Source organism: Macaca fascicularis, chromosome 2 (assembly GCF_037993035.2).
Source record: "Macaca fascicularis isolate 582-1 chromosome 2, T2T-MFA8v1.1".
Taxonomy (NCBI): domain Eukaryota; kingdom Metazoa; phylum Chordata; class Mammalia; order Primates; family Cercopithecidae; genus Macaca; species Macaca fascicularis.
Window position 1 is genome coordinate 62,693,059 of NC_088376.1, and position 27,266 is coordinate 62,720,324.

General features: G+C 41.1%; 1 protein-coding gene across 15 annotated transcripts in view; it reads left to right on the forward strand.

The window, feature by feature from the left end:
* Positions 1-27,266, forward strand: part of SCHIP1 (schwannomin interacting protein 1) — a 799,467-nt gene that overhangs the window by 683,043 nt on the left and 89,158 nt on the right. The window contains exons 6-8 of one of the 15 annotated variants that reach the window (XM_074031323.1): positions 12,301-12,347; positions 12,439-12,533; positions 15,087-15,198. The exons of the other annotated variants lie outside the window; for them this stretch is intronic. Of the exons in view, the coding sequence (XP_073887424.1) occupies positions 12,301-12,347; positions 12,439-12,505 (114 nt within the window). The 3' untranslated portion in view covers positions 12,506-12,533; positions 15,087-15,198. Of the gene's footprint in view, positions 1-12,300; positions 12,348-12,438; positions 12,534-15,086; positions 15,199-27,266 lie in introns of those variants that run through there. 15 annotated transcript variants of the gene reach the window in all.

Below are 27,266 nucleotides of genomic sequence, written 5' to 3' on the forward strand. Positions count from 1 at the left end.
GCTTCATCTGCGGCAGCATGTCCAGCAAAGAGACTCTCACCGAAGGACAAGGAAGGGAGACAAGGTTGGGTAGGGGAAGCTGAGGGTGCTCAAGCTATGGCAGAGTGCTGAGCCACCTACTTTTCATCAGATACTCATACTGGGGCAGGTGAATACTATTCATTCCATTTTACAGACAGGGAAACTGAAGCTTATGGTGGAACCACAGAGAGAGTACGTGTGCTTTCCACTTTCAGTTATAAACTACTATACCAAATAGTTGGAGGTTAGTCTCTGTAACCTTCATCACACAATAGCTGTTTCTCTTTGCTAATAGTAGGGCCACATCTGAATATCTGTTATCTCTTGGTATGTAATACCCTCTTATGTCTATATACTTCTATATAAGATTTTTTCATAAATGGAAACTTTTTTTTAATTTGCAGAAAAATCATTTAAACATAAATGCATGGCTTTATGCCCTTCTTTCTGCCTTGAAGGTCCCCACCACCACTCTGTGCTTACTTCTTATTATCAAATCCATCCAGTCTTAAGGCGCAGTTAGAAACTCGTTCTGTATATTTGCTGGAAGTGATTGTAATGATCCTCAGGTTTAGCAGAGGGTCTGAGAGGTTAAAGGATGCATTCAATGTGCGCTGCTCTCTTGACATCTGATGTCAAGCTAGCTGCTCCTTGTAAATTGATTTATATATGGAATAGGACTATAGGTCCCTAAGGTTACGGGCAGCCTTGCTGTGATGGGCATGACTTGGGAGCCCTTGCCACCTGGTGGCAGCGCATCCGGAGAGCTCTCCTCCCATAAGTCCTGAAATCACATCCAGCAATAATTTCTTCTGTGGCAGCATGTCCAGCAAAGAGACTCTCACCGAAAGACCAGGAGGAGAGACAAGGTTGGGTAGGGGGAAGCTGACGGTGCACAAGCTACAGGGAAATCCACTACCTTCTGCAATGTTTTTCCCGTTCGTTTACTCATTCACTTAATAGTCATTTATTTTCTCAGTAGCTGCACTCTGCTAGACACTCGGGAGTCAACCTAGCTAGGATTTTTTCCCAAGTGGTCTATTTATTTTGTTGAGGGAGAGGGACATCAAACAAACACCGAGGTTGGTTATTTAACATCCGAGATAAGTGATTCAGTTGACTTTGGAGACTGACTTGGACAGCTGCTGAGGCAGATACAGTGCTGAGGAATTCACAGCTGAATGGAGACCTGAAGAGCTTCTGGGAGCCAGGTGAAAGGAGGGATGGCAAGAGCTGCCCGGCTCGGGGCAAGAGGGAGTTTGGAAAGTTTTCGTGGAAAATCACTCCCTTACCTCACAAACACATCCCAGGCATCTGAGTCTGTACTTCACTTGTGGAAATTTCCACCAGTCCTAAAAGCCATCTTGTGCCCAATAAAATAATCTTGCAAATTTCCTATAGTTGATTTGAAATATTCTTTTGCTGCAAGGAGTTTAACAACAGGCACAATACTTGAAATGTCAGTTCCTTATATTTGGAGAACTGGAGTAGAGTGGAGGATGGAGCCTTTTAGGGAAATAAGTGGGAAGAAGCTGTTTGAATCCAGGAATGAATTAGTCTTAAACTTCTCAGCCTCCAGGAACTTCTTGAGTATTTTGATTTAAAGTAGTTGGCATATTTGTGGATTTTTCTCCCAGGACTACTGGAAGCTGTGAGCTGGGAATATAGTAAAACAGAGGTCCCAGCCTTTTTCCTAATTAGTTATTTGTTATTTACCTGAAGCTTTAGGCACACTAACCCAAGATGAAGTAAAGGCATTGTAATGCCAGCTGCCAACAGAAAGTCAGGTATTCTCATGCCAGCCACATGAGCACTCCACCCCGGCGCTTCTTTCTAAAACACTTCTGTGCTTTGCAGGCAGGTCTAAGGAGGTTAGAGAAACCCCTGCAGTCCCCCTTCCATCCCATATGTGATGATTGGACTGGGGAGTCTTGGTTAGGAGCGAAGGATGATTACTATATCCGAGCACGACCAATGAATTGTAACGAGCTGAGGTAAAGCTTAATTTCCTCTTCTACCTACCACAATGAAAAGCTGTTGAATGTCAAATATGGTTTGTACCTTTGAAGTGAAAATGTTTTCTGCCACATGTCATCCCATTGAGCAAGTCTACACCTGTTCATCTGGTCATGGGTTAGCAGAAAGAATGAAAGAGAGAAACTCTGTGCCTTTGAGCGAAGACATTTTTCAGTATTTATTAGTCTGTTTTACTTTCCTACTTTCACCTTCTCTGCAGTTTTTCTTTCATCTTGACACTGTAAGGAATGCATGATCTTTCCCTATGGAACATTGTAGATCTCATTTTAAATGGTAAAAATATCTCCAGCTCAGCTGACCAGTTCATTGGAATAGCTGTGTGCTTCACAAGAAACATGAAATATTTTGTCAGGTAGGAATCTAAGGAATCCCGGTGATGTGGGCTTTCCCTTCAGTTTTCTTTGTTCTTTTCCCTTAACTTAAGCCTTGTGCTGCTTTAGTTACCCTGTAGAATAAATGGAAAAGTAAATGGTTTTATTTTATTTTATTTTTGAGATGGAGTCTCGTGATGCCCAGGCTGGAGTGCAGTGGCGTGATCTCAGCTCACTGTAACCTCCACCTTTCAGGTTCAAGCGATTCTCCTGCCCCAGCCTCCTGAATAGCTGGGACTACAGATACGTGCCACCATGACCAGCTGATATTTGTATTTTTAATAGAGACAGGGTTTCACCATATTGGCCAGGCTGGTCTCAAACTCCTGACCTCAAGTGATCCACCTGCTTCTGCTCCCAAAGCGCTAGGATTATAGGCATGAGCCGCCGCACCTGGCCCAAGTAAATGGTTTTAAATCATGGTGCTAGGTCTGGGGAAATTATTTACAAAGCTCTACCAAAAAACAAAACTGGAATCTTTTAAATTAAGTAACAGTCAAAAAGCAATTTGAAATTTTTGCTTAGTATGGCTGCTTTGCTTCATAGCCCAGAGACTGAACCAGAGCTAGAGGTTATGAACTAGACAAGAATATCATACATTTTTTTTCTCCAGCCACCTTTCTCCATTAATAAATAAACAGATGAATAAAATGAAAAGGTTGCAGGGTGAACCCAAAATTCAGTAATACTTTTAAAAAATCATGATTAAGTATTATTCGTTTTATACAGCTACCAATGGCAATGCACTTACAATGCCATATCAGAACAGTTGTGCAACTTCTCAATTTGATAGCTTTTCTGAAAAGCATAACCAGGCTTCCATAAATGTAACGAAAGCTTTTTTCATATTAAAGGCATGTTATTGGGAGGTGGAATGTTTCCTTCTTCCTACATAACTGCACAGTGATTAAATATTGACTAAGAGCCAGGAGTTGACAGCCATTGGCTTCACCCTGGTAAATGCTGATATATGATGCTGAATGTAAATACAGAGCCATCCTCTCAGGACCATAGTTTTTTGGGTTTTTTTTTCTGTTGCGAGATGGGGAGCCAGCAAGTTGTAGGTTATGCTTCAGGTGTCAGATTCAAGTGTTGCAGTAGAAGGGTGTAATTTGAAACAAGTAATTCTTTAAAAAGCCACCCAACTGTCAAAAGAAAAATATATTTTTCGAATCAATCTGAATAATAGGCAGAATGCTAGTTAGACGTTTTAGCAAAACATCCAGTGTACCCACTGAATGCTGCTGCTTGTGGAAACAAAAGAGCTGTCCATCACTGGGGCGGCTTATACTTTCACAGACAACGATTGTTTGGTTTACATGAAACAAACTGGTTGAAACATCAGATTTATTTTGGGGACATGAATATATGTTTGGAAAATTTTAAAACATCTTCTTTCTTATTTTTGTTCTATGTATATTTTCTTTTTTGTTGTTTTAAACATCTATTTAAAATATGCTATTGATATTTTCCTTCCCTCTATGGGGAAAATCAATTATAATTTTTATTCCATTTCTTTCTGTTCATAAGTTTCATTATAAGATCTTATTATTTTTATCTGAAGACTTTTAAACCCTGCAGGAAATACCTGGAAGACTTACTCAACAGTTTTTGTAGTGCCGTGAAGCAAAATCTGTTTATTCTTTATTGGTTAGAATGATTTAAACATAGGTCTCCTTTTCAGCAAATATAGTAATCTAAAATGTCTGCTTTTTATTCCAGCAAGTTTTAATAGACATTTCCTAACCTCTAAATCATCTATAATACCCTTATTGTGATGGTCATCTGGACATCAACATCACTATCTTCAAGGTATAATGAAATTAAAAGATACTTTTAAAGATTATTATAGTTCTCAAATTATTCAAATTGAGCCAAAATGGATTCATATGGATTTGGGTTGTTATTAATTCCTATTAGAGGTATTGGCATATGTCTATTCAAAAAGATTAGTGTTTCTTAAATATCAATGACTATTCTTCCTTGAAATGTACTGAGAAATGGATTTCGTGTTGCTGAAACTGAAATGAGAAGGAATGGTCATGAATCATAGTTTAGTTTTTCACCTTTAGTCAGATAAGCAGTGAAGCGACTCTGAATCAAAGTGTGTGTGTGTATGTATGTGCGTGTGCATGTGTTTTGTGGTGTGATTGTGGTCTGTGTGTAGTGGGGAGATGGTTAATAGAAATGAAGCATCATAGCTGGACCAGCCACAGCATGTAGAATCCTTCCCTGGGACCTCAGTTTTCAAGACAGATAGTTTAGAGTAACCCTTTCCCCCTTTAAAAAGCCCGATATTTTTGTAAAACTTAAAGTGAACACTGAACAGAGTTTTGAAGACAAAGAAGAACTCACAGTAAGTGAGTTGAGTAGGTGCGTGACTGGCCAGCTTTGGTATTCACTGGCAAGGAGAAAACTTGTTGAGGGTTGACTTTGGGTCTGATTAGATACCAGGGATTTGACCTATGTAATCTTATTTTTGTCCTCTTAACAAACTTTGTACCCCTTTTTATAAAGTAAAAAATGAGAACATTAAGACCTAGGAAGATTTAGTAACTTCCATGTAGCTAGTAAGTGGTTGAGTTAGAATTCCAACTCTCATGTGAGATTTAATTTAAAATTGACTTCAAAGTAGCTCCCATATGGGCTGAATATAGGATATGAGCCTCTGCCTAGCCTCCAGTCCTTTTTGTTTGGTTTAGGTGTCCATTGTCTTTGTAAACACTGGATGCTGCTGTGTCATCTCCCTCTACTTTTTCCATCACTCTTTACCCCACATACACTCATACACACTTGACTCAGGCTTCTTGGTTCCTTCTGTGGACACTAGATGACTGTCAGCCTTACCTGGGCCCTGCCCCAGAGGCTGCCCCAGCATCTGGTAGGAGCTTAGTGAGCGGAATGGATTCCTAGTGAAATAATGAATGTCTTTCCTTGTACTCTGTGTTTGAAATCTCCAGGATAGCAATTCCATCTGCTATATGAAATCAGAAAAAGTAAACATTCCTTGGTTAACCTTCGTCATTCCCCTACATAAACCTCAATCACATTTCTTTGAAACCATGCCAGATTTGTAGAGAGCAAATTGCCAGGTAAGTGGAGAGCAAATTCACCAAACTAAGTCTTAGTTTTTTTCCTCTTCCAAGGGAAGGAACACTTTGCAGTTTAACAGCACTTTCAAAGTTTCAAACTGAGGACTGGCTACTGAGTTGAAGAAGCATTAGTTGGGCTTTAAGTCCTCCCCTCTGGCCACTTTGGTCCACTTCACACATTTGGACCAACTTCCCTCCTCTGAGCCTGAATCCCATTAGCCAGCACTGAAAATCCAGCATGGTTTCAAAGAAATGTGATTGAGACTTATGTAGGGGAATGATGAAGGTTAACCAAGGAATGTTTACTTTTTCTGATTTCATATAGTAGATGGAATTGCTATCCTGGAGGTTTCAAAATAATCTTATCGAGATGACTTTTGACCCATCTTCAATAGTATTACAACAATCCCCGCAGCCTGGAGACTAAGCTCTGCTGCTGTTCTGAGTGAGCTGGCCCCACAGAGGGTGTGACGTGGGAGTAGAGATGAGTGTCGGCCTCAAAGTCTGTTCCCATCTCTCAGGAAAGCACCTTATTTAGATTACCGTACTGGGGCTGACACTAAAATAGATGATATTTGAGGCTGAGTTTTCAATTTCACTCTTTCCAGAAAAACAAAGTACTGATAGGGATCTACTCTAAAAGCTGGTTTTAAATACAAGGCGTTACAGAAGTGCCAAATGCAGTCATGGCCCCTGGATAGAAACAAAGCTGAAGAGTGGCCTGCTGAGTGTAGAGTGTTCTTTCACTTGTAAGAAATTAAATATAGAGACACTTAACACAATTCCTGGATGTGATTTCCTGTTGGTTCATCTACACACTCTAGAAGATTCCTGAGGAGAGGTTTATTGCCCAGAGGAATTCAGTGGGGGTATTTTCAGGGTTGGCTGAGTTCCAGGAGCCCCCTCTCAGGGCCAAATTATCCAATTCCCTTTCTCAGTGAGTTCACCACAGTTCATCCATTCACCAAAAATATGCATGAAGAGCCTAACTACTACATACTAGGCACTGAGCATATAGTGCTAAAAATAAAAAATGATAAAATCCTAGTCCTAATGTAGGATACATGCATTAAACATATGAACATATGAACCCTGTATTTGTCAGGGTTCTTCAGAGAAACATAACCAATAGGGTGTAATTATATATGTGTGTAATATACATATACATACACACACCCCCAATAGGGTGTAATATATATATGTTGTACATATATATTATATATGTATATATGTTGTACTTATATATATTACACCCTATTGGTGTGTGTGTGTGTGTATATAACACATATATAATATATATGTATGTTATATATGCAATATATGTTACATATATTATATGTAATATATATAAAATATATATTGTACCCTATATATATAAAATTGAGCATCTGTAATTAAAAAATCTGAAATCTAAAATGCTCCAAAATTCTAAACTTTTTGAGGGCTGACATGATGCTTATAGGAAATGCTTTGGAGTATTTCAGATTTTCAGATTAGGGATGCCTCACCAGTAAGCATAATGCAAATATTCCAAAATCCAACAAAATCCAACATTTGAGAAACTTCTAGTCCCAAGCATTTCAGATAAGAGATACTCAACCTGTATATGTGTATGTATACAAGCTGTGTGTGTGTGTGTATATATATAAGTGGGTGTGTGTATATATATGTATATATATATTGACTGGTAGTGTATATATATATACACACAAAGAGAGAAAGAGAGAGAGAGAGAGAGAGAGAGAGAGAGAGAGAGACTGATTTTAAAGAACTAGCTCCTGCAGTTGTGAGGTCTGGCAAGTCCAGGCCAGCAGGCTGGAAATTCCAGCGAAAGTTGATGTTGCAATCTTGAGTCTAAAGGCTGTCTGGAGGCAGAATTTCTTCCTTTTCAGGGGACCTCTCTTTTCTCTTAATGTCATCAACCGATTAGATGAGACTGACCCACTTTATGGAGAGTAATCTGCTTTACTCAAAATTGACTGATTTAAATGTTAATCACATCAAAAGCAAACCTTCACAGCAGCATCTCACCTGGTATTGACAAACAACTGTGCACCATGGCCTAACAAAGTTGACACAAAATTAACCATAATCCCCCACCTCCAAATAACTGTCATTTCAATTTAGTGGCTCTCAAACTTGAGCAGGAATCAGAATCCCCTGGAACACTTGTTTGAAACACAATTGCTGGGCTCCACACTCCTGATTCAGGAGGTCTAGGGTTGGGTCCCAAAATTTGTATTTCAAACAAGTCCCGGGTAATGCTGATCCTGCTGGTCCGGGGATCATACTTTGAGAATGATAAGATTACATAATTCAGGGTGTGACCGTTAGCCTCGTGGACCAGAAACTGATTTTGTTATCATAAGAAAGATCATTTTATTTATCAGGGATGTACCCAGTAAACCAAGATTCCAAACCTGATGTGTAAAACAGCAATTCCAATTTATTGATTTATGATAAGCACTAAACCTACAGTGGTGAGCAGAACAATCCTGTCAGCCTGGAAGGGGCAGTCCATCCTGTGGGCAGCTCCACTGAAAGGTGAGCAGTCAGTGATCAGAAGGAGCTGGAGATCCCAGCCAATCATCCAAAACAGGTGATTTGATTGTTTGCTGCAACCGCCCCCACCACCAGAAGGGTCATATTCTCAGCCCCTGACCAGGGCCCCCTCTCCCTGGACTTTGTACTTGGATTAAGACAGGGGCAACTTTCGGGGAATGGATGTTTTCAGCAGAAAGCTTTGGTATTTACTGGTCTGAAAGAGTGCTCCTCTCTACTCCTCTGACTCTACTCAGCAGCTGGGCTGAAAGTTCATAGAAATTGGAAATGCTTTTAGTGAATCATTAAAATGTTACCTTTTATAGAAACTTTTTATTAGATATAACTTATGCTGTTTTTATGAAAGAGGAACTTGGGCAGCATTAGAATGTGTTAATGTATGTCCTTCATATGCTCAGTTTCCTTTCTTGGTAATAATTTGAGTGAAGTTACAATCTTCCTTTAAAAGACTATTTCCGGCGGGTGCGGTGGCTCACGCCTGTAATCCCAGCACTTTGAAAGGTGGGTGGATCACTTGAGGTCAGGAGTTCTAGAACAGCCTGGCCAACATGGTGAAAACCCGTCTCTACTAAAAATACAAAAATTTAGCTGGGCATGGTGGTATGTACCTGTGGTCCCAGCTACTCAGGAAGCTGGGGCAGGAGAATCGCTTGAACCCAGGAGGTGGAGGTTGCAGTGAGCTGAGATTGAGCCCCTGCATTCCAGCCTGGGTGACACAGTGAGACTGTCTCAAAAAGAAAACAAAAAGGCTATTTCCATTTTTCTCTGCACATTGAGAGGCCCTCACTTTGAAAAAATACTTACACATTTCATGTTTTCAAAATTTTTCATGTCTACTTAGAAGCAATTTTTTTCCCCTAAGCTTTGGCTTTCTGCCTTTATCATGCTATTTTAAGATTTTTACATTAAAAATGGGATTTGTTTCTTAATCCTTTGAACCAAATTGTGTTGTGAAAAAGCTTTATGTTATTTATTTTAATATTCTTTTTTTAGAATCCTGCAATTATCCTCAGCATGGAAACTTTGGCCCTAAAACCGCTTCTGAGCAATCAGAACGTGGGCTGAGTCTGGGCAGACCCCTCACACCTTGCCTGCCTTGGACTTCTTGTGAAAGACAATTGAATAGATAGCCTAAGGCAAGGGGATAAGGTGGCCCTGGAACTGCCTCAAAGGAATAGTGCAGATAAGAAATAGATCCAACCATTCAGTGCAGGGAGGTGCAGTCTCATGTTTAACCTCTCTCAGTTTCATTGTCATATTGGCCCAGGGGCCCATCAGCAAATAGAAACCATTCTAAGAATTTCAGGGAGCAGATTTAATGCAAAGAATCAGTTAAACAAGTAAAAAAACACAGAAAGAGCAAAATGTGGAAACCAAGATAACCCAGAGACTAATAACTGCAAGAAGCAGCCACCACCCCTGGGACCAAGACAACAAAAGGGAAGAGGCGGTGTTACCAGAACCTTCCTGGGAGGTGCCTGCTGTTGCTCAGGCATAGCCCTCAGGGAGGGGAGACAAGAGTCCTGCTTGGGGCATCTGGCAGCCTCAGTCAAATCACAGCAGGGGTGCCCAAGGGCCAGCTTTCTCTGCAGCTGCTGGAGGGGTGTCCCACAGGAGTTGGGCCCTCCTCTCACTGGCCATTCTCCCGTGCCTCCCATTGGCAGGATCTAGCAGGGAGCTGGGTGAGAAAGGAGCCTGGGAAACATCCTTCTCACAGTCATCAGAGCAGAAGCCTGTGGCTTCCTTTGCTTTCTCCCTTCCTTGTTGGCCTTTATTATCAGTTGTATTCACTTATCTGACTACAAAACAGGGTAGTATTAGTGAGACAGAAATCTGTTATTGATAAAGAACAAGGAGGGAATCTATTAATCCCTTTTGATTATCATACAGATTATTCCCCAGTGATTATTGGAAAATACTTTTATCTTAATGAGGAAAAATATCAATTTATTTTTAAAATCCTGGAAAATGGAATGCTGGGTAATATTCTTATTTAACTTTTGACATTTTTTAAAAAGTCATGTTCTGTTTGGGGTATGAACGTGTGTGCCCATAATTATTTTTATCTGTGTGTGTCTATCTTGGGCCTAGAAAATAAAATGACTCATTTTCTTCTAAAGATTAGAATTCCATGGGCATCTCTTTTTGGTACAATTCCTTTGTTTGTTCATTTCTGGAGATGATGGAGTTGGTACTGATAGTGCCCTCCTTGTATTGTATTCAGCTCAGTTCAATGAGCCTTTATTAGGGGGCCTGTCAAGTGCCAGGCTGTGCCCCAAAGATATGGAGGCAGAGGAGACTCAGGCCGTGTGGAAGAGCATGGCCCGGAGCATAGGACAGACTTGGCTTTGAGTTCCAGCTCTACCACTTAAGAGTCTCACCCTGTGGAGCTCAGTTGCTTCATCCTGGATGTGAGGATGAACACTGGTACTGCAAGGCTGTTACAGGATTGTATGTGGTAAAGCACTTGACAATTGTCTGGAACACAATAAAGGCTTCATAAATGGTAACATGTTGTTATTATTTTGATAATCATCTGTGGTTTGGGTACAGACTTTTCAGACACCGTAAAATTTAATGGTAGAATGTTTGTTTGCTTAGATATCTGTATTTCATTCACACAATTAGTTGTCATTTTAGTTGTTTATTAGTTTTCAGTCATTGGCGTAGAAGGAAATGGCTACAGTTCCCTTGCTCATCTCTACTAAGGATTTGAAGTGGCTGGCTTGTCATTTATAAGGTTTTAACAAGAGAATTTTTAAAAATTCAAATGCTTTAACCATTTTTCAGGCCTTTGGTTTTCATATTTATTTACAAGTTGATAGTTTGTTCATTGGAATGGAGATTTTATGTGGGGTTGGGTGTGGAGATGTGTTCTGTTCTAGTGGCTAGAGTACTGAATTAAAATTTTAGAAAGAATTTGGATGCAGTTTTGAACTGAGTCAGGAATTTGTCCATAGCCTTGAGCAACCTGTTTTCTTCTCTCTGCTTGTTTTCACTATGTGTTTGCCATCTCCTTGACTCACAATGGTCTTATAAGAGTTAATGAAAATGTTTACAACCAAGTGTATTTTTATCTCGGATGAAAAGAGCTGTGTACAAACTGTAACTTACCCTACTTTTGTTAATATGTGGCAGGATTCTTAGCCCTCTCCATGCATCATAATCCTTGAGCACGTTTAACATGTTCAGACCCAAGAAATCGCACCCCTCACCCTAAGATTCTGATTCATTTAGGATCCTAGCATTAGTGAGTGCACTCTTGTGCATGCTCTCTCTCTCTGTCTCTCTCAGCTTCCTAGGCGGTTTTCACATGCAGTCAGGATTGAAAACCACTGGCACAAAGGATAAATCTAACCTTTGTGGTTGGTTCTTTCTCTTATATTGTGTCTGTTGGCCATTTTCTTGCCTATTTGATATAGGCAGATGTATTAGTTGTTAGTTATCTATTGCCCCATTAGCAAATTACCACAAACTCGGCGGGTTAAAACAACACGTATTTATTATTTTATACTTCTGAAGGCCAGAAGTCTGAAATGGTCTTACAGGGCTAAAATCAGGTTATTGGCAAAGCTGATTCCTTCTGCAGGCTCTAGCGGAGAATCTGAGTCTCACTCTGTTGCCCAGGCTGGAGTGCAGTGGTGCCGTCTCATCTCACTGCAACTTCTGCCTTCCAGGTTCAAGTGATTCTCATGTCTCAGCCTCCCAAGTAGCTGGGATTACAGGCGTGTGCCACCATGCCTGGCTAATTTTTGTATTTTTAGTAGAGACGGGGTTTCACCATGTTGCCCAGGCTGGTCTCAAACTCCTGGCCTCAGGTGACTTGCCTCAGTCTCCCAAAGTGCTGGGATTACAGGTGTGAGCCCCTGCACCCGACCTGTTTTCTTGCCTTTTCCAATTTCTAGAGGCTGCCTGCATTGCTTGGGTCATGGCCCCACATCATTCTGACTTCCGCTTCTGTCATCCTATCTCCTCTATGACTCTCCTTCCTCTCTCTTACGAGGACCCGTCTAACTACATTGGGCCCACCCAGGTAATCCAGGATAGTCTCCCCATAGCAACGTCATCACATCTACAGAGTCCCTTTTGCCATGTAAAGTAGCATATTCACAGGTTCTGGGGATCAGAACATAATCATATGGGAGGATGGGGGCATTATTCTGCCTACCAGAGCAAGAATTAAATTGAAATCTCTACTTTTTCTCATTTGAGTACAGAAACCTCTGAGTCAGCCACAGCTTCCGTCCTCTACGGTTTCTGATGGGTAAGAGAAAGATTTTGCAAAGTCTCTAAGTGATAATACCATGTTCAGAATTTTAATTTTATGACTTCTTTAACAGGCTGCCAATTTTCAGATTTTCAGGTGCTTTAATAGCTTGTTTCAGAAGCAGATTGCATAACAGTTGGGTCTCATCATGCTGAAATGGTGCATTGCTGAAGTCTCCCTCAGGTAGAGAACTTTTCTGCTACTAATACAGTGATTCTTAACAGGGAGTAGGTGTGGCTTATTCTTGAATTTTTTCTTCCAGCAAGAATTTTCTGTGTTAGACCCCTACACACAAAAAGACTAGATTCCGAACCTGAAGGTCAAGGCCAAAGAACTCACCTCTAGTGGTCAATATACTTGTATTTCAATATAATTGGTTTTCTTTGTGATCCTGTTTTTTACTATATGCATGTAAAGATATCATTCTGAGAAAGGGTCCACGGGCTTCGCCAGAGTGCCAAAGGGGCCCTCCATGGCACAAAAATGATTAGGAGCCCCTAGGAGAGGCCAAAAAATAGTATTATAATAAAATGGTAGGTCTCACCACAGTGATGATCTCCAGATGCAAGAAGCTGCCCAAGGGAGGGGAAAGGCTCCTGGCAGTGGTTTCCAACTCTAGCTGCTTGCTGGGATGATGGGTGGAAGCAGGGTGATGTCCTCTTAAAAAAGCGTGAGCATCTGGGACCTGCTCCTAGAGAGTCTGATTTGATTGGCCTGGGGACTCTGACCTCTGTCACAGAAGAAGTGATGTCGTGTTTGGTCTTGTAGATGTGAGGTAGAATGGGAAGACCTAAGAAAGCCAGACAGAAATCAGGGACTCAGTAAAGGAGCAGTAAACTGTACTAAAGAGCTGCAATATAGATATGGTTAATAAGTCCCTTAGCCCTCCCTGTTTCTGCTCCAATTCTTCTGCTAAACACGGTCTGCTAAAGACTATCTGTGACCTTAGAGCAGGATAGAACCAAACTTAGACATTTGGCAGCACAACTAACCTTCTCTAGCCAGCCTAGTTCCTAGTAGGGAAGATAAGTCTCTGGTGGTTAAGAATGTGGGCATGAGCCAGACTGCTTCAAGGCTAATAATCCCAGCTCTTCCACTCACTGGCTATGTGATCTTTGGAAATTTACTTAATCTCTCTGCCTCAGTTTCCTCACTAGTAGTAGTACTTCCCAGGATAGTACCAACAGGTGAATGGGATGAATGGGATAGGTACTTCTGTTGGCTTGATTTACAGATGAGACTTACAGATGCTAAGTAACTTGCCCAAGACATCAGAGCCAGTAAGGGGTCAGAGCTGGGACTATACCTCTGATACCCGGACAGGGGTGCCTGACATGCAAGCAGTCCCTGGACTGAGTAATAAATGTGGTAAAACTATGCTATAGACACAGTGGTGGTCCGAAGAAAGTGTTCACTTCATTTGGGTAGGTTAGAGGAGGAGAATCTTGAGCTGGGTCCTGAAAAATAATTAGAATTTGCCAGGAGGATGTGGAAGGAGATATTCCAGGCAGAGGGAACAGTGTATGTAAAATTATGGAGACAAGGAAGAGCAGTTTGCACTGGGTACTGTATGGCCATGGAGTAGGTTGTGTTGACAGAAGCCAATAGTAAGAGAGAGGCTGTGGAGCAGTTTTTCTCCAGGGTTTTGCTGCATCAGATATATATTAGTAGCATTTGATGTGCAGATTCTGGGCCTCTCCCCAGGCATAATGAATCAAAATCACTGAGGTTAGAGTTTGGCAATGCATTTTAAAGGAAGCAAGCCATGTGAATGTGTAAGAACTAAGATTTGGTGAACCACAGACAAGGATGGAGGCAAAAAGTAGATCATAGCAGGCCTTATGTGTGCTAAGGTGCTCGGATTTGTGCAGAGCCACTGCAGGTCAGATAGATCACTGGACACAGTGTAGAAGATGGAATAAAAGAGGTTTGCTGGGGAGTGGTGTCTGATGGTGGTGAGAATGCATTCTAGTGGGGAGATACTAGTTTTAAGAAAAGGACTCCTGAACTAAGACAAGGTGGGGGCAGTGGAAGAGAGAATAGCAGAAATACAAGCCATAATAAAGCATGTTGAATCATCAGAAGCTAGGGGGAGAGGGGAGGAGGGAGCTCTGAGGAGTCTTGGTTGTTGGGCTGGCAAAGTGACTGCTTAGAACTCAGTGAGGCTTTGATGTACTACTTGCAAGGGAGACCTGCCAGGGAGGAGTGATCATGCACCCAGCCTTCCCAGATTTCCCAGAGGAAAGCAGAGATGTAAAATGTGAACACAGCATGACTGGAGCAATGACATCTGCAGGTGACAGGGAGAAAGCCATCTGCTGAGCTACAGCCCCCCTCTCCTGTGACACTTACTAGTTCATGATCATGACTGTAAAAAAAAATTTGGAGTTTTGATTTGGGACATGAGATGCAATGCAAAGAATTGGGAACCATTGTCTTACGGCAAAGTACTGACCTATTAAATACTTTGGTGACAGACAGACGTGACATTGACCATGGGGAAGTGAAGTAATAATCACCCTTGGAGAGTATCAAGGCAAAAGATATGAAAGGGAGGTAAAACTAAAACCATATACTCTGTATGACAGGAAGGGAAATGACTGAAATTTTCTGGACAAGCACTACAGTGTCTTTCTTCCAGATGATGTCATTTAGTTAGAACAAGGACTTAACCAGCTACTGAATTATTACAGTTTTCCATGACTAACTGACTTTTCCTGTTATGTTTGGTCTTAGGCTTTCTGTTGCCCGGGAGATCCACATCTACATGTTCAACCTCAAACCCTTCACAATTATTTTTTACATAAAGGGCTGTGTTTGTTGTTTGTTTTGTTTTGTTTTGTAAAAATCCTCTAGATTAATAGGAGACAATAGTACCACTCATTTCTGCAGCATACTATTTATAAGTTGGTAAGGTTGTTGCATGCTTTTGAACTTGAATATTTATATTGTCCCTCTTGGTAACAGTATCTAGTACATCATTGTAAAACTTGATTTTATTGGAGATCCTTTAGTTTCTCTTAGGTTAAAATGTGGAACTTCTACAGTCACTTGTAATTTCCTCAGTCTTACCTTCAGATTCTTCCCCCAAAGGATTTTTCTTTCTTCCTTTACATTTTTACTTTAAAACGAATTAAGCATGATACCAGCTTCATGCAGATTCACATTGTGAAGAACACATTGGTAAGATTGAAATGTTATTAGTCTAATTCTGTGCTATATTTTGAAATAAAATCTTCTGGAACAAATGTAAATCTAATGATTGGAAAATGTCATTTACATTTCTCAGAAAACAAACTTACAAACAAATTTAAAGATCTCTCTTTTTTTTTTTTTTTTTTTTTTTGAGACAATGTCTCGCTCTGTTGCCCAGGCTCCTGGAGTGCAGTGGCTTGATCTCGGCTCACTGCAAGCTCCACCTCCCGGATTGACGCCATTCTCCTGCGCCACCACACCCAGCTAATTTTTTGTATTTTTAGTAGAGACGGGGTAAGATCTTTAGTTTTTACTTGCAATTCTAGAATTAGGCAACACCTCATTCTATAGAACAGAATGAGTATTCCAATAAGCTGAGCAGAGGAAGCTGACTTTATAGACAGGAAAGGGCTGAGGAAAGTAGGAAGAGGGAGCAGAAAATGAATTATTTCCGTTACTTTCTTTGCAAAGGTTAAAGCAGAGGGGGCTTCCTTATCATGCCAGCTAAAACTGGCCTGTTTGGTAGTTTGGCTGTTATCTTTCTCTGCTGGTTTCTTGAAAGGTCAGATGAACAGCTTAGTTTCAACTTGGTGGCATGGAACTTCAGCATGAATAACTCTATTTTGGTTTTGGTCTGTTGGGCCTAATACAGAAGCTCAGTTCAAACCAATGGCCTCCTATAAATTTTATTCAACAATTAGTATTACACAAACTGGAAAGTTGGCATTGCGGAATAAGAGCAGGTTTTGGAAACAGCGGGACTGGATCCTAATCTTTTGTGTTTCTCCTAGTCATGTGACCTTGAACAAATTACTTGACATCTCTGTGCCATGATTTTGACATCGTAAAATGGAAGTACGAATACTGCCTAACTTCACAGGCTTTTTAGGAGGATTAAATGGCAATGTGTGTACCTGGCTCATAATTAATGTTAGTTATTTTTCCTCATCTTTTTCTTCTTCCTTATCATGATTTACTTTGTTTTCATAACAGCCAAACAAGGCCAGGCGCAGTGGTTCACGCCTGTAATCCCAGCATTTTCGAAGGCTGAAGTGGGTGGATCACTTAAGGTCAGGAGTTCGAGACCAGTCTGGCCAACATGGTGAAACCCCTTCTCTACTAAAAATGCAAAAATTAGTTGGGTGTGGTGGTGCACACCTGTAATCTCAGCTTCTCGGGAGGCTGAGGCATGAGAATTGCTTGAACCCAGGAGGCGGAGGTTGCAATGAGCTGATATCACACCACTGCACTTCAGCCTAGGCGACAAAGTGAGACTTTGTCTCAAAAAACAAAAACAAAAACAAAACAACAACAACAACAACAAAACAGCCAAACAAGACTTATTTTTCCAGAGACTTGCTACAGTTTTCTATGCCTAGTTGGCCGTCAACACATTACTAAATCTGAGCTTTTAAATTAGAATAATCATGAGTTAAAACAAAGTGAATTTAAAATTCTTTCCTTATTTCTTGAGCTTTTGCTTTTAATGATAGTTGCAAAGCTCCTGGAATTTTCCACTAAGTTATCTTCTACTTGGGGCCTCATGTATGCAAATGAGAGGAGCTGGGTAATAGAGGGAGAGGGAGACCCTGGGCAGGGCAATTATTTGACCTGCATTCCTTTACTCTGGTGTTCAAGAGGCTTTATTCACATTTGTGTGTGCAGTCCTTTGTAACCGGTTGCAAATTCCATCTCCACAGACATTCTTTCTTCCTGAGGTAATAGATGTGCACGCCATTGGGGCACTGAGACACAGGTATGCTGCCTTAGCTTCTCTGTTAGAAAGAAAAGGCTAAGGCCACTAGGCAGCGTGGTGAAAAGAAGCAAACTGCAGGGTCCCTGGACTCACGTTTGAATCCTAACCCTGGGCAAATTACTTCACCTCGCTGAGCCTCAACTTCTAACCTGGCACAAAATAAAATATGTTTGTTCAATAGAAGTATCCTTGCTGCCTTCTTGAGGAGGTGCCAGGGATACAGGTGTCTTGTCACAAGACGGACAAGCCTGCTGGCCAACCAACAGACAATTCAACAGGTGTAAGTGTGATAATAAGGGAATAAGTGGTAGTGGTGAGAACGTACGGAAGACTTAAGCTGAGACCTGATGAGTAAGTTAGGAGCTTGCCACACAGTCTGGTGGGAGTGCAAGAGAGAGCCAGGCACACAGAGAAGTTTCATAAGGCTGCCTAGGATGGGAGGGATAGGTTGGGGCCAGATTAAAAGGGCCTTCTCAGCCTCATTTTAAAATTTGGACTTTATCCTAACAATAGTGAGAAACGTATTGTAACATTTTAAGTGAAGAAGTGATACAACAGATTTGGATTCTAGAAAGATAACTCAAGGTAGAGGTTAGATTTGAGGGGTAGCTACACCAATGCCTGGGGTCTAGTTCAGTCGGGACCCCCAGTTGAAGTCCTCCATATGAGAAATGATGGAGGACTGATCTTGGAAGACTTCCAGGAAGAAGAAAGTAGCGCTTTCATTCATTCACTTATTCCCCACATATTAATTGAGTGTCTATTATGTGCCGTGCACTAACTTCCAACGGTATGGTAGTGAACAAAACAAAGCCCCTACCTCAGTGGAGCTACATTCAACATAAAACACAGATGAGTCTATGAGTAAATGAATATAAACAAAACATAGGTAACACTCTGATTTTATGACCACGTTGATACTCACCTCCCTGAACCTACCTTTAGAAGGAGAAGTCAAGTGTAATTGAGCAGGTGTTACTCAGACCTACCTCTCCAATGCACAGAGATCTCTGGGGATATCTCTGACCAGGATAATGTCATACCTGCTCCAGGAGCCCTTCTTGGGGCTGCCCCCTCCCTCACTAACAGATACAGGAAGGGAACTGATTCAAAGCCAGGGTCGGAAACTCAGACACTTAAAGGGGCAGAATATTGTTATGAACTTTATGTTACACAGATGCTATCTGGTGCAAGAAGGTGAACTTTGTAAGACCATTGGGTCTGAAGAACACTGACCTCAATAGCAATTGCTGCTCTGTGGCTGCATGACAGTGATTCTCCACATGTAGACGTTACTGACTGGTGGTCCGTGAGGGTTCTAGTGACATAAGGAAAAGCTAACCATGCCAGATCTTTCTTTTGTTTTTAAGGGTCCATGACCTGCAGTTTCACTGACTTTCATTTTTATACAGGGCAGAGGTATGTGTGCAAGCTCAGATACCTTAAATTCATATGCCTTTAATATAATCCAGGCAGATGTCTAAATGAGGGATGCTTCCCCACAAATGGAGAGTGAAAGTGGGCCAGTCTAAAAGGACCTCAACAGCACTGTGCATGGCCAGCTGTTTGTGGCTGTACCAAAAATGCAGGCCATAGGATTTTTATGTGAAAATTTCTGTATTTAAATGTTGGCAACTAAGTCTGTTTTTTGTTTTGTTTTGTTTTGTTTTTTGTTTTTTGTTTTTTGTTTTTTTTTTTTGAGACGGAGTCTCGCTCTGTCGCCCAGCCCAGGCTGGAGTGCAGTGGCGCGATCTCGGCTCACTGCAAGCTCCGCCTCCCGGGTTCACGCCATTCTCCTGCCTCAGCCTCCCGAGTAGCTGGGACTACAGGCGCCCACAACCGCGCCCGGCTAATTTTTTGTATTTTTAGTAGAGACAGGGTTTCACCGTGGTCTCGATCTCCTGACCTTGTGATCCGCCCGCCTCGGCCTCCCAAAGTGCTGGGATTACAGGCGTGAGCCACCGCGCCCGGCCTGTTTTTTTTTTTTTTTTATATGCAGTTTTTAATCATCTGTGGGCTGGATTCTTCCTTTATCTTTTCCAAGGCTGCCCTGTAAAAACCTCCACTGCTGGCATCTGCTTTTCTTTCTTTTCACTCCCCAATCCTGAGTCCTTTAGTCTCTTATTATATCAAATTTAGGGGTGACTGAAATTTAGCCAAAATTTTCTTGAGTTTATGGAAAAGCTATATACAAAAGAAGGTTTCTGAATACAAGGATTTTATATCAGGAAGAACTTTCAGTTGGGGATGGTGACAGTTACTGTAAGTAAGATACGGTCATAAATGTTGTTTCTCTAAGGGGAGAAATTTCTGATTTCTAGTCAATTTCCAAACCTGTGTCCTGGAACATAAACATTTGTTTGTAAGTAAAAGAAAGAAGGTACATGCGGATGCATTAAATCCATATTTACACCCAGTACATATGAGTACATAATATACTTTTCCTGGGAATTATCAGATTTTTTTCCTGGATCAAATGATGAAGACTATTTAAAGTAGAAAAGAGAGAAAACCAGTCTATTCTGCATGGACATTTTGTTATCACTTTTATGGTAAGCAGTTCCATAAGCATGGGCCTCTGTTTTGGCATTATATAATTTTACATTACTTCTTAAATTAAGTGCAAGTTTCGAAAAGGAAAAAAAATTAACCTCCTGTTATAATCGAAATCTTTCACTTTCTAAAAATCAGGATATCTTCTTTTAAAGGGAGTTATCTATTCAATCAAAAATAATTCTATGTTTCTATATACCTTACAATTTTGTAAAATTCTGTTCCATACAGTATCCTTATAATCACTTTTTCATTCCATTTATATCCTTAAAAACATCCCTAGGAGGTAGAAAAAAACCCAGATTTTAATGAAATCATAAAAACAAAGAACTTGACGCAGCCCCCAACACCTGCTAACCATACAATGTGTTTACAGTTGTTATTGCTACAATTAATGATATCACTATTGTTGTTTTAAGCCTGATTGACAGTTGAAGAAACTAAGTAAGTAAGGTAAGCAAGTAAGTAAGGTAAGCTAGGTAAGTAAGTATAAAACTAAGTAAGGAAGCTAAGGCCACTACGGTTATAAAATTAGGAAAGTTTAAAAACTAAAACTTATTAACTCACAGGTCTATGGACTTAAAATCCATAACCTTTCACTTATACCAATAAAAAATAAAAAGAACAAAGAGGGCCTTTTGTTATCTTAACACCTTTATGTGCTGGGTGCCTTGTCCATATTAGCTTATTTATTTTTATTTTTTTGGCAGGTACTGTATGAGGTCTCATTTTATAGATAAAGAAACTGAAAAAGAGGTTAAGTCACTTACCAAGGTCACATTGCAAGTAAGTGGCAAAGCCAAAAAAATGCTCCTATGTCTGAATGCCAAGGCCCCTGATCTCCTTCCAGAGTATATTGTATCTAATGGATAGTTGCAAGTAACAAGTATTTTATTTTTAATTGATAGTAGGCATTTAAGAGGTGTCTGTCACTTGCAACTAGAGCAAATTTTCTTCACTTCATAAAGTTGCCAGCTAAAGGAGAAGAAAGCAGTCATCTTTAATAGATAGGGTTTTCTGTAAAATAAACAAAAGGGTTTTGTGCCTGGTTTAAAAAAAAAAAAGTTCTATTTCTTTCCATGTGTGAGAGGTGACCTTTCTGATGTTATACTGTGGGTGGAATTAATTCTGGAGGATGTGAGTGGGATTTTGGGAGTATGATGGGAATGACTGATGAATCCATACTCCATTTATAAGTGGCTTGTCATATGATGATGAATAGAGAAAACATAAACAGTGGATATAGCAAAGTATCAGTTTGGATTAGGTTTAGGTGTAAGTGACAAAAAACCTAAAATGCCAGAACCTCAGAAAGGATAGGAGTTTATTTCTCATGCATATAAAATAAGTGTGGAGGTCAGGAGTCTAAGGCAGGTTCAAGATGACTGAAGGTTTTTTCTTTCTTCAATCCTGCTCATCCTCCATACATGGCTTTCTGCCTCATGGTCCAAGTTGGCTGCTTAAACACCTGCTATTGTGTTGTAATTGACTGTAGGAAGGAGAAAGGGAAGAAGAAGAACACATCTCCTTTCCTTTAAGGACACTTCCCAGAAGTCACACGTGACACCTCTGCTTAAATTCAATTAGCCAGAATTTAGTCACATGGTTGTGACCTCACATACATGCTGCAAGAGAGGCTGGAGAATGTATTTTTGTCCTAAGCATCCATATGCCCAGCTACAAGGGGTGTGCGTGTGTGTGTGTGTGTGTGTTGCAAAGGGTGAGGGAGTTCTATAAATAAGGAAAAAGGAGAAAACATACTGGGGAAAAACTAATAAAGTCTCCCATAGAAAGAATCAATGAAAACGAGTTAGCCATGCAACATAGAAAGATCACCTCCATGCCAGCCTCTGTTCCAGAACACCTACCAAGTCCTTTGCCTAGGATAGGAATTCTAGAACAGATGTATGGGTGTAAGTCCTAAACTTTTCCTCTGAGCACTTGTTTTTGAGTGAATGGTAAAAATTTTTAGGAGCCCACATCTTTAAAAAGAAAGGCAAAGATAACCATAACCTTTATTTTTTTGAGCAGCTCCTTTGCACACTGCTTCACTACAAATAAGACCTACCTAAGGAATTAGATCTTTCACTAAGTCGAAAATTGCAGTTACTTCAGAAGCTTGTGACTTCCATTAAAAGGCTGAACTCCCTAACATAGATACAGAACCTGCATGGGGGGCATGAGTTTCCAATTTCTTGTACTGCTTTCATCGGCATGCACCCAGGGAAGTATATGTATACATTGGTAATGTTTAGGGAGCTGAATACTTCTTAGTTTTCTTCTGTCAGTGTTTCTTCGTCCAGAGGAATACTGAAATAATAATTCTAGCAACTTTTTAAAATGCCAAACGAATTACATGTATATTTCACTTAAGCTTCAGAGCAACCTGAAGGTGGGCTTTATCCATTCCCATTTTACAGACGTAGAAGCTCGGAAACAAAGTCACACGACTAGTAAGGAGATGTGCCAAGATTTAAACTTAGGTCTGTTGGACTCCCAAATCCATACCCTGCATCACAATGGCCTCACACCTTTGAAAAGTAGTACAATGACCCCTTTGATGTTTCTTTTTTGTATAATGACCTAAGGGAAGTAGAGAGGTCGAGTCAATGTTCCCTGGTCCCTACAGTTGTAATAGGGCTCCCTTCACCCTCTCGATGATTCTTTACTGAGTTACAGGTAAAACCCCACAATGAACTATAGAAAATCCCACTCTTTTAGAGCTCTGAGGATTTAGAGCCTGATTTGGGCTGAGCAGGTGAGGGAGATTGGTAGCAGAGAGCTGGAACTGGAGGCCTGTTCTCTGTCAGTTCATTACTTTCAAAGGTCTGTTGCAGGGAGTCTCCTTGTCCTTCCAGTGTAGGGAAATATAATTGTGATCAGTACATTTCCAAAAAATATATCTCCACTACTAAGGACATGGTAAGGAAATGGAACAAATGAATAAAAAGGGCTTCTCAGCCAACTGGAAAAGAGGCAGGCCATGGGTATCCAACGTCTTCCTCACTCACTTTTTCTTAACCAGTTAAGCGTTCTGGGTCCCCTCCCTCTCATTTATTTGCTGCTGTGGTGTCAGCAGGGTAGGGTGAGCTGGCATAAAGTTTAATAAGTAGTAGCTTACAGATCACTTGCTACCACATTTTCCAAAGCTTGCTGGTAGTTGCTGCCTTTGTCCCCTCGGTGTATACTTGAGATGCCTTCAGTCAGATGAAAATCATGGAAAACCAAACTAACCTGGCTTCACAGTGATGAGATTGGTTGGCTCCTGGTTAGGAAAGGCTTCAGAATGTGTTTGTTTCATTGACTCAATGGGGCATCACCAGGAACCCTGGTATTTTTTCTTTTTTCTTTAAACCTCTCTGCTCTGTTTTTTGCAGTCAGTTTCATTTACAGCTGTCCCCACACAGCTTCCGGTTGCCAAGTGATTTTCCTTTCCAGGGCTTTCAGTTTGTTCATCACTATCTAGGGAGAGGGAGAAAAAGAAAAGGTCACTTCCGGGAACTCTCTCAGAAGAGCCAGGAACTATTTTCTTAGTCATCCTCAGCAGATTTCTCCTCAATCTCATTGTTCCAAATAGGGTGTTATGTTTATCCTTGAACCCATATGTGGAGCCAGGGGGTGGGATAATGAGCCACAAGCCCCACCACCTGATCAGCTTCCCCCAAGCACCTGGGCTTTGCAGGAGGAATTGAAGGTGCTCAAATAAAAGTTAAGGTAGTTACTGAAAGAAGGAGAATAGTGTTGGAAGAGCAACTACAGTGCCTATTAGACACCCGCTGTTCTGAGAATCAGCTCCAACCCACTCCTAGCAGCACCCAAGGAACTGGGGCGCTTAGCCTGGCTCACAATTCTTGGAAGCTGCTGACCCCTAGTGTCTGAGGAAAGCATTGGCTCTAGAATCCAGAGGCATGGGTTTACCTCTCATGAGAATCACAGTGGCTGTGACACCCTCTCACACACACAGAGGTTGTAAGCAAATTAAAACTTCTGGAAATACTTTAATGAATAAGTGAGTTTAATTGAAAGTCTTCCAAAGACACTATAAGATTTAGGCTTCCCTGACCTTGCTGATCAGCAACTTCAGAACACTCTCTAGTCCTTTTCGCAACTGTAAATTGTCATCCACAGTGTCTTTCTCTCTAGACAGAGGGTGTGCTTTTTGAGGGTGGCTGAGTGCAAAACACCCAGCTCCTCACCTTGAACTCCTGCATGCTTAGTGAACACTTGTATGAGTAAATGAAAGACCCGGCCGTTGTTCAGCTCTCCTCTGCCCTTCCATAGCCATGGCTTTCTCTTATAAATATCAGCTCTACCAGCCTAATTGTACTCTTTTTTTTTTGAGACAGAGTCTCACTCTGTCACCCAGGCTGGAATGCAGTGGAGCGATCTTGGCTCACTGCAACCTCCGCCTCCCAGGTTCAAGCGATTCTTCTGCCTCAGCGTCCCGAGTAGCTGGGACTATAGGCGCCCGCCACCCACACCCAGGTAATTTTTGTATTTTTAGTACAGATAGGGTTTCACCAAGTTGGCCAGGCTAGTCTCAAACTCCTGACCTCGGGTGATCCACCCGCCTCTGCCTCCCAAAGTGCTGGATTACAGGCGTGAGCCACCGTGCCCATCCAATTGTATTCCTAATAAGACAACTAAGCAATCAATTGTGTTTTGAAACTGCATGTTATACAAATGGGAAAATATTCCAACCCCAAATACACATCTAAGCAACTGCTTTTGTGTTGTGGAATACCCACTATCTGGTCAGCAGAGAAAGCAGAATTTTTTATTATAAGCAGATCAACATTGCTACTGTGAATTCTTTGAGCAGTAGGCAAAGCTGTGTTAGAAGGGGTTCTTCTTTGGTCTGTGCATGGCAGGTAACAAGACTTCTCCTGTGCTTCATGATTTGGGTTAGGAAGAAAGAGGAAAGGCAACAACATGGTAATTATAATATAGAATGACTCAAGACAAGAAAGAATAGGTTTTTGTTTTGTTTTGCTCTTAATTGACTTGTAATTCAAGCGTGAAATGTGGCAGCTGTCAGGATTGGAGAAGCTTTGCACAAACCCAATATTAGAATTTAACTGCCATTAGCTGTGGAGGGCACCAAAGGATAGAGAGGATTTCTCAATCTGGGAGCTGAGGGCGAGTTCTGGGGAACAGTGGCAGCCACAGCTGTAGAAATCCTGACAGTTGTTCAGTCTTGGCAGGCAGGGCTGCTGCTCACTGGAGAAGCTGCAGTGCTTCCTGGGCAGGGCCCTCCGCTCGCGTAGTGCTTGTAAGACCTGCTCTGGGTGGAGGCCTGCACCATCTTTCTTTTCCCCTTTTCACAGGGGAGGAGAAAAATGGGCAGATGAGTATCATAGCAGTCAGGTAGGTCATGGGATAGGGAAAAAAAAATCAAACATTGAGAGAAAGAGTGACTGGAAAACCACACGGTAACATTGTGTCCTAAAGTATCAGTTTTGCCAGCCTGCACTTGTCTCTTAATTAAGTAAACTAAATGCTGTGTGTTATCAAAATTGTCATTATTACAATTCTGTTACTTTGTAGAGAATAAAGGTAGATACTAAATACTGGTTCTACATTTTGAGAAATTTCGCAATTTTGCTTCAGAGTCCTTCTTTGGGATACATCTCATTCTTGCAGAAATATGGATTTTGTCCAGTCAGTGTTTAACAGAGACTTTTAGAAGCTACTAAAGTTGCAAACTACTTAAGAGTTGTAAGTCTATCACAGTCCACCAATTTGAACAGTCCCCTGTTTTAACCTGTATTTGTGCTTCGAGGAGAAAGTGATGGAAGAGGCTCCATGCTGGCTTCGTCACACTGATGTATGAATAAACGGGCAAGTAATGGATGACCTGGGGTTCATGCCAGCCAACCCACCTGCACACCTGCTTTCACAAGCACTTGACAAGGCACCTACCTTTCTTAATGTACCAAGTACATAATCTCTCCGATTCTGTAAAAAGATTAGCTATTAGGAAGATTACAAAACTTTGGGTACAAAAATAAGAGTATTTTTAGAATTTTGTTCTCCATGTGTTAATTTTATCTGTAGTGGGTTTTTGTTCATTTTGCTTCCTCTGCCCCACATCATAATTTGTGTGTGTGTGTGTGTGTGTGTGTGTGTGTGTGTGTGCGCGCGCGCGCTGAATAGATGATCTCTAAGTAGGTAAATTCTCTTGGGAAAAATTCTCAGCATGAGAAATGTGGGGAAAATACAGCTGGACAGCGTTTAATTTTGCCAAGAAAAAAATGAGGACTTGTTCTTTGCTGGTGCGTGAGGCAGGGCTGTGTCACTGCAGTGTGAGTTGTGAAGGAGAGAAGCAAATGCACAAGCAGGTGTTTACACCTGCTGTCTTCTTAAGTCCTCCCAATAACCCTGTAAGGCAGGTACTACTTCTCTTGTACAGAGGAGGAAATTGAGGCTTAGCTAAATTATGCAGTGTGTCCAAAGCATAGTTAACAGTGTGGCCAATTTTAAAATCCAGACAGTTCTAACTCAAGAGCCCTGTTCTTCTTACTATACCAAATGTCTCAGTCCTCAAGTTGTTGTCTTAGAAATAAAAATATAAACAACAAGGAACATTTGTTCAGCTTAGTGTTTCTCAACAGAGTGACAGATAGCTTCTCTGAAGCCCTTATGCTTTCACTAAATATTTAATTGTTTTGTTTTTATTTTTATAATAACCCATTAATGTTAAGCATATTCTGGTTCATCACCTTAAAAGCAAGGACTGCTCTATGATACAAGTAATGCTGGTTCTGTCTGTGTATACATTGACACCAAAAAGTGTTTCTCAGCCCCCAGAGATTTCAAACTACTTTACCCAATATCCATTCCTCCCCTCTACCTTACTAACAGAACCTACTGGAATCAGCAATGGTCCTATGGTTCTCAGACTTCCTTGCAGTTACGAATGTTCATGTGGCAAGGTTTGAGCTCATGATGTCTGAGCTATTAGATAGGGGCTTCCCAGAAAGATCCTTAAAAGTGGCTGACTTTTAAGATCAATAGAGGACATAATCAGGTATTAAGCTGATACGAGCAGGTGCTACATTTGATCTCAGACAAAAGTTCAAAAAGCAATGGTCAGTGTCTTTCTCACTCTCCAGTCTTTCTCCTCATCTAGCCAGGAAGGAAGTTGAGATATGACCATGAGGGCAAGAACACATACTAGCAGTGGTGGAAGCAAAGATATAAGCAGTCTGGGTCTCTAATGACTACCAAAAAACCCTCATTGTACCAGCCCAGGATGTGACTGTCTTCAGACACTTCATTATGTATAAAAATTAAGCTAATTACCCCGTCTCTACTAAAAATACAAAATTAGCTGGGCGTATTGGCACATGCCTGTAATTCCAGCTACTCGGGAGGCTGAGGCAGGAGAATCGCATGAATCTGGGAGACAG